The sequence below is a fragment of the Cottoperca gobio genome, chromosome 5, assembly GCF_900634415.1.
Source record: "Cottoperca gobio chromosome 5, fCotGob3.1, whole genome shotgun sequence".
Lineage (NCBI taxonomy): Eukaryota > Metazoa > Chordata > Actinopteri > Perciformes > Bovichtidae > Cottoperca > Cottoperca gobio.
Genome location: NC_041359.1, coordinates 22,875,842 through 22,887,612, shown reverse-complemented (window position 1 = coordinate 22,887,612; position 11,771 = coordinate 22,875,842). Strand labels below are relative to the sequence as shown.

At 40.1% G+C, this 11,771-nt stretch overlaps 2 protein-coding genes across 2 annotated transcripts in view; one reads left to right on the top strand and one right to left on the bottom strand.

Moving 5' to 3' along the window:
• The window catches only part of tspan2a (tetraspanin 2a), a 10,520-nt gene extending 6,516 nt beyond the window's left edge, over positions 1 to 4,004 (top strand). Inside the window, exons 3-9 of the mRNA XM_029432018.1 lie at positions 1,963 to 2,060; positions 2,449 to 2,523; positions 2,603 to 2,695; positions 2,785 to 2,856; positions 2,983 to 3,066; positions 3,150 to 3,218; positions 3,292 to 4,004. Of these exons, the coding sequence (XP_029287878.1) occupies positions 1,963 to 2,060; positions 2,449 to 2,523; positions 2,603 to 2,695; positions 2,785 to 2,856; positions 2,983 to 3,066; positions 3,150 to 3,215 (488 nt within the window). The 3' untranslated portion in view covers positions 3,216 to 3,218; positions 3,292 to 4,004. The remainder of the gene's footprint in view (positions 1 to 1,962; positions 2,061 to 2,448; positions 2,524 to 2,602; positions 2,696 to 2,784; positions 2,857 to 2,982; positions 3,067 to 3,149; positions 3,219 to 3,291) is intronic.
• A 525-nt stretch (positions 4,005 to 4,529) lies between these two features.
• slc25a55a (solute carrier family 25 member 55a) lies at positions 4,530 to 10,011 on the bottom strand. Its single transcript, XM_029432015.1, has 10 exons — positions 9,920 to 10,011; positions 9,128 to 9,234; positions 8,551 to 8,676; positions 8,114 to 8,169; positions 6,795 to 6,885; positions 6,581 to 6,699; positions 6,281 to 6,476; positions 6,039 to 6,193; positions 5,742 to 5,817; positions 4,530 to 5,653 (listed from the first exon to the last, which is right to left on the bottom strand). Exons 2-10 carry the CDS (start codon positions 9,145 to 9,147, stop codon positions 5,494 to 5,496), a joined length of 999 nt encoding a protein of 332 aa, XP_029287875.1. The 5' UTR covers positions 9,148 to 9,234; positions 9,920 to 10,011; the 3' UTR covers positions 4,530 to 5,493.
• Between the last annotated feature and the right edge of the window lie 1,760 nt (positions 10,012 to 11,771).

Genomic DNA, 11,771 nt, shown 5'->3' with positions numbered 1-11,771 from the left:
AAGCGTCTGCCTCTCTCAGGACATGAGCAGCAGGGTGGGTGGGGCAGGTGGCAAGATAATATCTTCTTTAGTAGCAGTCATGATACTGCACTACTGAACAAAGCAATGTTTCATACAGCTGCTTGTTTTCAGTGTTCTTCACTACACATTTCAGTACCAAATATTTTACTTTTCACTCCACCACATAAACAGTTTTAGAAACAAAGATCATCTTGCAACACGTCTGGTTGCATCTCTGCACATACATTTGTCAGAATAATGTCGATGTTGCCCAGCATTAACATTAAAATGCTGCTCACTCGTTACTGCATCAGTAATATTAATCCAGTAACGTATATTAAAACTGCATTAATATATAGTAAATGTTATTATTCTAACTATATATCTGAACGATCCTGCAGAGGATTGACGTCTAACAGAGGAGCAGAATGGTGGAGCGTTGCTGAAGACACTGAACAGAGTGACATAACAAGACAAAGTGGAAGCATTCCCTCTGGCTGAATCACTTTCCATGCTGTCACCTTTGTTGCTCTGTGCACCAACATGTAAACGGCAGTGTGAAACACAGAATCTTAGGAGACGGAGAGATGTTTAAACCAATGTGTAGAAGGACGTGTTCTGAGTAAGTGTCTGAAACAGCAGCCAGGATCAGTTCTGTGGACACTTTGTATACAGTAGAAGCGGTCGGGGCCCATTTATATTTTCCATTGCTAACCCTCTGCTTTGAAGAAGCGTATCTCTCGTTTCCAGGCCCCTTCAGCTATCCACTTCGTCTTAACCTTCCCCTTTTGTTCGACAGCAGGATAACAACAGCTTGCTACCCCCCCCCCCCATGTGGATTAATTAAATTGCTGCAGTGGTTGCTGTCTATGTCACCGACTAGACCCTTAGTGTGGACCCCGGGGACGGCTCCAGTGTATAGTTACAGTGTGAAGGGCTCAGTAGTGAGGGCTGGGAGCAGTGACGACACCCAGGCTCCCTGGGAAGCTGGGGCTGTTGGGGGATGCAGTCTAATTCTGTGGCAATCAAACACCTAACAATTAGATTTTCCTTTTATTACTAGACAGATGGCATCTGTTGTACTGCTTTACCCTGCAGGACCATGAAAGTCTTGAGTAATTGGAAATAACACCGTGAAAAGAGTCAAACCGGAAGCCTTTGTTTCTCAGTAGACTCTATATCTCCATGAGGTTGAAGACAAACTCAAATGGTGATACTGCAGAGTCTGACTGCACCTCTGAGACATAGATGAGTAGGATTTGCAGCTATTTGCGGCTCGCCTGAAGCAGGACAGAGTCCAACTTCTTGTTTTGTTCAACACACTGACAGAGACGGCAGATGGTATTTATTTTCAGAGGTTTCAGTTATTGGACTCAACAAGATGTTACATCTCGAAACCAATATTTCTCTGGAGCTTTATAACTTCACGTACGTAATTAAAACCCGATGACCGCAGCACCTCAGTTCAAACACTCTCTCTGACGGATTAAATGCACTCATCTCTCACTTATGATGCAAAGGAGGAGGCAAAATTACAAAGAAGTACTATTTTAATTATTGTGTTTCCGACTTCTTTCATCGTAATTTAAAGCTTTAGAATTCACAAGCCGCTGGACTGAAGGAGTGGGCTGACGATCAGACTGAATTGTGGGCCACGATTCATATCTTTTAGGCTCCTCAAAGAGTTTCCACCTACACTTTTCTGCTGGTAGTCAAACAAGACAACAGTCCTTTTATCATTTCTCCTTCAACAAAGACATGGAAGCAGTTGGATTATGGCGCCATCCTCAGGTGAAGCGGTGAACTGCAGTCATGTGACACACTGCGACTGTTTAGTCCTGGAGGCTACACATCCCTCTATGATGAACATATCAGAGTTGGTGGATTGTTCACTTCCTGATGATTTATTCCTACAGTTAAAAACTATTTAAAGTAACAATCTATCTGCTTTTATCTCCCCAGCTGTGTACATCCTTCTCGGTGCAGGAGGGATGATGATGATCGTCGGGTTCTTCGGTTGTTTCGGGGCTGTACGCGAGTCTCAGTGTCTTCTTGCATCGGTGAGTTCATGTGCCGCCTCTCGTGGTCGTTATTTCAAACATTTACTGAATTTGACACAATCCCTCTGAACTTTTGGTAACGCTCTACTTTTACAGGTCTCTAATTGAAGTTATTCGGAAAGATTGGTACTAATTATAGGGGAAATAGAGTTTGATTGGTATACTAATTAATGAATTCCACTCATTACGAGTGTTTTAGCCAGAGCACAGCAGGTGAACACAATGTGAAATGTACAAAGTATGGAGATATGAAAGTAGTACCAAATTGCATTCTTCTTTCCAGGAAACTTCCAAGGAAATAACTGACGTGTAAAGTGTCACCAACTCTCCTTATTGTGAAAGTTATCCCTCGGTACAAAGCAGTAATACGCCTCTCTTCTGTTTACAGTTCTTTGCTTGCCTCCTGATAATCTTCGGAGCAGAGATTGCCGCCGGTGTGTTTGGATTCATAAACAAGGAACAGGTACAACACTTCGATCAGATTGTAATGTATCTTCTACATTTACAAAGAAACTGATTTTTGTTGTCATCTTTTGCTATAGATTGTTGAGGAAGTGCAAAAGTTTTACAGCAGCTCCATCGCTGATGTCTCCAACCCCAATGGCACCGCAATCGCACTCATTTACCACAACACTGTGAGTAAAACTCCTCCTCCTCCTCAAAGGTTTTTACAACTAACTAGCTAAAATCGTATTATTTTTTTCCTTTAATTTCACGTTTACAGCTGAACTGTTGTGGAGGTTCAACATCAGACACGTCTAACACGCTTTGTGAAGAGTCCGAGGAGAACACGCAGGTAAACATGAAGCCTGCTGTAACACTTTAGACCCACATGGTGGCAGTAAAGCACTGATGTGAGATGAAACTCTCTGCTGTGGAAGATAACTCACAGCACTAACTATATAAATGTTGTTGTTTTTAGGACTGTCTCACTGCAATAACAAACTTCTTCAACGATAAGCTGCATATTATTGGATACGTTGGGATCGGGATCGCAGGAGTAATGGTGAGAGTTACAGCGATCATGATTCCAGTTCATTTCTAACCTACTGATCTTTTTTTACTGAGTCGTGCTTCTGATCGTTTCAGATCATAGGAATGATCTTCAGTATGGTTCTGTGTTGTGCCATCAGGAACAACAGGGAGGTTATATAGACGGTGAGTTGACCTTTCAACATCTGCATTAAGAAGGGAAACCCCCAAAAATAAGTTTCAATTTCGTTTCTCATAGTCCACAGTGATGTGTTGGGGGAGTTCACTGAATCTCACAGAGAGTACAATACATCCCGGTTGTCAACACGATACGCTGCATCGTCCTCTTCACATCTTCTCCTCAAACTCCACCAGCACTGAAAATGTATTTCTCTGTTTCCCGTAACACAAGCTCTGCTTTTGGCACAACTCTGTGACATTCCTTAGTTTTTAACACAACACCGTACACGAAGCCTCGTTAGACACAGGAATGTTGTGACTGCTGTAAATATGGACAGCTTTTTTATGCACTCGCTGTTAACATTATTTATCGAGCACCTTTTTATGTAATCAATACTACTGTGTGCTTAAATGTTTTGAGGACTAGCCTGCCCTGAGTAAATGTCCACTATGTGCCTGTTTAGTCACACAAACACTATTTGTACATAAGCTCCCTGTCACCACTCTCAAGTATTTATACTTTAAAGCACAATAGAGGTCCTGTGTAGCTGTATCAACCCAAAGGGTTAGGGAAGGTCTGATGATAAACCGCCACTCTGTCCAAATGCATCTAAACGGTCCTGAATAACAACACGTCTGTGTGAACTGTAACAGTGAGATAGTTTTTTGCATTTTGTGTGAATTATTTTGGATGTATATTTTGTTGGTGTGCCAATACGATGTGAATTATAGAATAATATAGTTTACTCCATATTGTTAACCGTAATAAATAAAAAATATTGGGTGCTTTTATTGACGTTTGGTTTTCTACCTTTGAAGTGTCTTTGAAAGTTCTACCTCTGAGCTGAGGGAGAAGCAATCTCGTAAATATACAAGTTGTGGTCAGTTAAGAAATGGCAGCACAATGCTGAAGCAGTTAAATAATGCTGGAGACAAATACACAACACACAGACTCTAAATACATTTGTTAAGCTGTCATTTCTTTATATTCCTTTGCAAACTTTTTCAAGTACAATGAATGTTTAGGTAGAAGCGCTTCCTGGACTCAAAACTAGTTTTATTTTAGGTTCCATTTGGATAATTATAAATGTCAACGCAATGATCACAGAAAACTTTTCTTCCTGCCGTTGTTATTGGGGCTACACTGGCATCATCTCAGCAGGTTTACGACGTGTCTGCAACAAAGCAGGATGAATATTGAACTCCAGTGGGATGGAAAAGGTAGATAGTGAAGATATTTTCATATCAACAGATAACACTGGTTTGCCTACATTTGCATGTTAAGCCATTCAGTCAAATCAATCCATGAACACAGAATGAGGACATTGCAAATGTTTATGTATATATATATATATATTTACACACACACACACACGGCATGTACAAAAAGCCATCACAAACACAAAATATGGTAACAGTCATCTTTCACATGCTTAGTCACAGTAATAATGCTTTTTTCTACTCCTTTAAAAAAGGCATAAACCAAAACAAATTCAGATATCCATTTGAAAATGTCTAAACTGAAGTTATGTGGACAAACTCATACATATATAATATGCATGGATGCATCTCAAGTTTTTGCAGGTACTAAGATACAAACACTGCAGACTATTTAACACTCGTAGGGTTAATATCAAGTATATAACAGGACAGTTTATGGTTGGTGAAACCATATGGTCCCATGTCAGTAGGAAGGTTCATGATCAGTGAAATGTACACTAACAGTTCTTGCTGGAAATGTATGTCAACTCAAATAAAAACAATCCCTTTGTAATAAAATGGGCCCCAATGTGTCCCCCTTTTAAAACCTTTGTTCCAACTTGAAGGCTTTGTAAGATGAGACAGCAACGGAAAAGGACACAAAGTACTGCAAGCTGCTGCATTCAGGAATTCAAAAATAAAACTAGCATACATACAAATATGAAATATGGAAGAAAACACAAAAATATGTCTGTCTATTTAAGTGAGCTCCCCTCCCTCACAGAGGGAAACAGAACAGGACTGTCTCAGGGACAAAGAAAGAATAACACTGCAACTCTGAGTCCCCCGCCTGGTAAAACTAACATCTTCAGATGCAAACATTGGCTATAGCCTCCTGGAAAAGTCACAAAAGTGTTTAAGTGCAACACAGCAGAAGATGATATCGTAGGTCTTCATCAGCCTTTCTGACTGTCAGACAAGACTTTTTGTTGCTGTAAACTGATGGTGAGTAGCTGCCAGTTGTTCCGCCATCTACGCTCAGAAGGTCCTATGCAAAGCCAACCAGCAAGTCCATATGCTCTCATGCCAACAACAGGTTTAGAGGAGAGTTGTCCACGATGTATTCGCCAACTCCAGCGAAGTACATAACCTGTGCGATGCCGAACAGAGGAGCGATGACCAGAGCTCGACAGCCAGCACCCTTCAGGAAGGCAGAGGGTCCCTCCTTCCGCATTATTTTACTGTGGAGAACCAGAGGAGTTTATGTACACACACGCACAGAACAAATAAAGAGGTGGTTATGTAACGATGAATAGCAAACTGTCTTACCTCACACAATCCACAACGCCTTTGTAAGTCTCCTCACTGGACCCTTTGTTCAGTGACTGCAGTCTAGTCTTCACCACTGGAGAGAGAGAACAAAATAACTAAGGTTACATTCCAGAAACATTCCAGTGCTGCTAATAAACAGGAAAATCATCCAGAATGCATCAGCCCACAAACTGTAATGTTGTTCATATTGACCCAATTTATTGAACTTCTATTTGAATCTGTGTTTGTTTCATGTTTAATTAAGTCTATAGTATAAAGTCTACCACCATGGCTGACATAGATCTCAAAACTCACCGTCACAGGGGTTAACAGCCACAGCAGCAGTGGATCCCGCCACACAGCCTGAGAGGAAAGCCCAATAGAAGGGTGACGACTCCTGGGGACTGGGTTTGCCCAGCTGGTTCAGGTTGGCAAACAACGGGAAGTAGATGACAGAAAAGGGAACATCCCTGAACAAAATAAAAAGGAAATGTTTCAGACTGACACCTGATACTCAGCAACTAGTTCAACAAGTTCACATGAATAAAGAGTTTTACCTGATCAGTGTTGCCCCCAGCCCTTTGTAGAGCCCCTGGATGCCCTGCGTATGGAGGAGCTCCTTTGCGATCTGTGTGGCGGACACCGCTCGTGGTGCGGAGGACACCGTGCAAGAGTTGAAGGAGCGGCAGAGCACAGTGTTCGTGGCCACAAGCTTGGTGGGAGACATCATGATGGGTTTTTGCTGCTGTGCCACTTTGGACATAAGACAAAACATGTTAATACACATACGATGGCAGCGATTTGAGTTAAATGTACACACACACATATAATATTCAATATCAGCGGATTCTTCTCACCAAGTCTGCCTGCATCCTGTAGCTGTATCTTGAGCATTTCCATCGGGGTGGTGACAATGACCTGGCACATGCCTGCACCGCAACCTGCCAGCATCTCTTTGAACACCGTCAGCCCCTTTCTGTTGACAAGACAGGAAAATACAGTATTTCATCAACCGTGTTGCTTAATATTTCTCCAAAGGTGAAGTTTTAATGATTTCACAATTCTGCTTACCCGTCTCTGGAGAGGTGATGCCTGAAGAAGTCATTAGCAGCCAGCTTGATTGCCTTCTCAGGGGTGACCAGGGTCAAATTTACAGCAGCGCCTGATGAAAAACTACACAGTTAGCATTGACGTCACAATCACATTTTTATTCAGTACATGTACTAAAGCATTCCCTGCCACTATCATTACAACATTAGAATGTAAATAGTCCATTGTATAGCAAATCTACACACAGACAGGACAAACGCTCAATTTAAAGTAGCTTCAGTCATAATGGAGGGATTATGTCAAAAAGAAATTACATCAACAGTTGAAAAAAGGAAAATGAGAAACAAGCAAAGCACAAGAAGAAGAGGAGTGATGAATATGCAGAGGAAGATGCAAACATCAAGTCTATGAAGTACAGTGAGTCAGTTTGCATAAAGAAAACTTTAAGAATGGAAAGCTTTGTTTCTATTGAAAGGCTACAAGTCAGTAAGTAGGTTATTGAGAACAGACAAGAGAAATTAAGAAATGTTAGGGAAAGAAAGGACAGACTGAATCTTCGGCTTTGTACTGTGTGTGCAAACTTTAGGCAAAAAACTGATCTGAGACTGTTGACCCACAACTTTAGTTCACCACAGATTCAATTTTAAGGTCACCAAAAGTCTGCAAGGACACAATTCATAGTCTAGAAAATGAGGATCTACGACAAGTTGACAGTGATGAAACAACCAAGTAGTTATTAACAAGAAGTCAAAATACAGAACAAACAGATGGCAAAACGTAAACATGTGCCTATAGTTTCAAATAGAGCAATATTGTAAGAACCATTATATGATTTGCCTCCAGCGTGGCTGCGCCTTATCGGCTAGCCTTCAATATCCCAGGGGGACCCAGTCTGTAATATGAAAAACACAGATGCAAACAAACAGCATTCCTCACACAAGCAGAGAACCAGACTAAAAGGTCTCCATCTTCCTCATATTTAACTATGTCCACAAGAATTTACTTTTTCTTTTTGACATTAAAATCAATGAACTGATGATTAAACAGTGCGTTCTCTTACTTACTGCATGAATGCTATTAAAAAAAAACACCATCTTAAAAGCGGCAAAACCACTTTGAATAAGAGCAGCTTTGGCTTCCTCACTTTTATAACTTATCCCATTATTCTAACTAATGAGTAAATTAGCAGCCCATGCACTTAATATACACTGTATCTGAGCCCTCAGCAGTTGTAATCATGTAATCGATGTTTAACTTCAGCATCTTACTCTCTCCTACATTTAATCCTCATCTACATGTTCAGGCCTATCGCTTAATATTCACAAGTGCATAAATCTTACCTCTGTACATGCCAAAAAAACCCTCTGATCGAACTGTCTTGACAAGGCAGTCCATCCTACAGAACAAGAAAGCAAGGAAAATATGATTAGTAATAATAACTTTACAGATACTTAATTATTTAAAAGAATGATAAATTCAGAGTTATAACAGAGGCAGCGCTAAGTAAACATGTCTCCCTCCTGAGAGGGAAAATGGAGCAGAACATTTCCACCCTTTAAAAAGGCATTTGGACAGCTCATTGGAGGGGAATGAGAAAGATGCATCATGCTCCATCAAGTCAGGAATGTCCCCCCTAAATCTAATCATTCATCACGATGCCTTGCATCTGTCATTGTGGGATTAGCAAGAATAGTACTGGATTATACATGGACGTAGTAGGTATAATTCCAAGAGATTTGGCAAACATTGTGTTGTCTTGAAAAACAAAAATACTTACATGCTCTTGTAGACCTGCTGACCTTGTCTTTGATTCTGCAACCTGGTCTTTACCAAGTCAATGGGGAAGACACAAGTAACCCCAACAATGCCAGCAATACCTCCATTAATGAGCTTGGCTGGGAGACTGGAAGGAGACGACAAAAAAAAAAAGGCCAACACTTTAATGTGGAAATTAATCTATAACTGTAGAATAGTGAGAAATAAAATGAAGGTAGGCCTATAATTAGGGTTATAATATAGGTATAATTTCTGAATTTTGACACTTTTCTCTTTTTAATAACATTGTAAATTCAATGTCCGTGGGTTGTGGACGGTTGGTTGGAGAAAAAAAAACATTGGGCTATGGTTGACACACACACACACACACACACCTTAAGTAATGTCTTTTGATGTCTTATTTAGTCCAACCAACCATCTAAAAAATCCAAAGGGTTCTCATTTTACAAGGACATACAAACAGAAAAGCAGCAAATCCTGCCAAATGAGAAGCTGAAATGTTTTGCATTGTAGCTTGAAAAAAAAGATTTAAATGGGTAATAAATGATCACAATAGTAAATAAATGTATGGGACTTACCTGATCTGCTGTGAAGACATGATGACAGTTGAGAGAAGTTAAGATTGAAGTGTAAAAGGTAGTGTTGTAGATCCAAATGTACTTCAGTCAAAGCAATGAGTAGATTCCTAGACAGAGAACACGGGAGGAGTTACTTCAGTTATATGAGCAGGTGCCGGAGTACTCCAACTCTTTATATGCATAGAGTTTATCCCACCCACAGCAGAGGCTTTAGCTTATCTACCTCAGAGTCACGAGAGCGTGAAGCAGCAGATCCGCTACTTGTAATACGAGTAGTACAACCCGTGGGCGTGCGCTAACTCGCATACCGGAACTCCATATATGGGCATAACTGATCTGACACACAACTGCATTTCCATGTAACATGTAGATAGTAGCGTGACTTTATAATAACTTTGTTGTCAACTGAGTTTGACGGCGATACCGTCAATGCAAATCACCCAGAAAAAATTTCCATTACCTTTAAGAAGTGCAAATATGACTCTTTATCGCATTTCACATTAAAATGTTCTATGTTGTCAAGTAATGGCATATTCAATTACAGGGAAGTAGAGTCAAATATAAATATTTAGCAAAACATTTTTCATACGGCTCGGTCTCATAACGTTTTAAGAACCGTTACTTTCAGATTTGAAAACGTTAGCGGTTACTAAACGTTAGCTAAGGGTTAGCTAAGAAACCCATTCAAACAAAAGCGTCCCTAAAAGCGAACAAGCTGGCTATTGCAAACAACTTAATTACTTTAAAATGCATAATACATTATTTAACCGTAGCTCAAAACCTTTTACTCACCAAAAGATTGTCTTGGAGTTATTTTTGCAAGATTGTTTCGAGCCGTTAAAGTCTGCTTCCGTGTATTTTGCCGGTCTGCTGATATATAGCGATGAGCGGAGAGAGTGGAAATTTCCATTGGGGTTAAGCGGGGGCGGGCTCACAAGGTCTGTACGGCCGGAGCTGATTGGTTACTTTTGACATCTCTATTTTCATTGGAAGAGCCATCAATCAATCCGCCAATCATACAGCTACAAAGAGGGCGAAGGGTGGAAGATGAAATGAACCATTGTTCAGCGAACATTTCTTTCAATTATTATAAGTAAAATGGATTCAAATGCAGACTTTTAAATAGGGGTATGTTTGTGTGTAGAGCTTATCCCTAAAGTCGGTGAAAGGGTCAAAGCAGCGTTTCCTTAAAGGATTTTAAGGTTAGGATGATCCTCGTCTTTGGGTTAAGATCATCATGGCTTTAAGATCATTCTGGTAAACCTGTTTGCTACACCAGTGAGATGACATCATTCTAATCCATGCTATGGCGGGGTGGTAACTAAACACACTAATGCATCAAAGTACACTTTTGAGGTAATTAGATTTGACATGATTAGTTGCATTATGCTACTTTGTACTTGTAGTGTAATGCACTATTTGCTCCACTACATGTATCTGACAGTTGCTGTTACTTTACAGATTTATATGTTACATACAAACCCTATTTACCTGCTTACATGTTAATGCATTAGTATTAATAATAATGTAATGCTGGTGATTCTAAGGTAGTTTTTAAATGCAGGACTTTTAGGTAAACTAGTGGTTCCTTCATGCCATCCTTCAGCAGGATACATGTGGTTTGGGGAATGGATGAGAATTAGCAAAATTGGCCAAGTATGTATATACATACAAGGGATTTGACTCTGTTTCTTTTGCTGTGAGTGCACTTACACTGAAACAGACATACGGGTAAAACAAGGACAACATAGCAGAACAAACTTCACCACCCTGACATTCCTGTCTCTGTTAAGGTGCCCTGGAGCAAGACCCTGCACTCACAGGTGTGTTTACGTGGACAAGAAGTTGCCTGGGAACCCGACAAATCTGCAAGCTCATGTTTTATTTGCTCTGGCGAGATGCTTTCTAATTTCCATTTGCGATTTAGTCTGAAGCACAAAAGAAAAAGAAGCACAAAAGAAGCACAGCAAGTGGCTTTACCTTAGGTAAATAGAAAAGTATTGATGTGGTAACATGGCCGATCTCTTGTCCCGGTTAAATCAGGAACAAAAAGTAGCCTATTGAATTACTCTTCGGTATTTTCCAGGGTTTTTTCAGACCTTGTGGTAAATTATTCTGAATAGGTTTCAGTTTCAAATTGATGCCAAAGGCATGAGGGCTACATCTACATCTGTAGGTTAAGTGTGTTAACCTACAGTTTTCTCATAGGCATCATTCTCATACTTACAAAACTATTATTTTCTATTCTGTTGGATTACATTCTATTAATTTATACTTTGATTTATTTTTTGAAAATTATCTTTTGTATTTACATGTAGTTTATCAGATTATCAGGGATCATATGTAATGTAAATGTGTTACAACAGTACCAAGGCACAGTTACAAGGTCCAGTTGGCGATTAATCCACGCCAGTAGATCTGTTAGGCTGTATTTAGGCACGGTGGTTCTGGGAACTAAACGCTAACACATCTCGGTTTAGCATGTTACCATGCTATAATTAGCTAATTAGCAGTAAACATTCAGCTACTGCTGCAGTTGATGGGAATGTTATTACCGGTAGTTTCGCAGGTATTTGGTAACTAGCCAAAGTATTGGACACATTCTGACTTGATGTTGGCGCTAGAGGAAACATATAATAACACC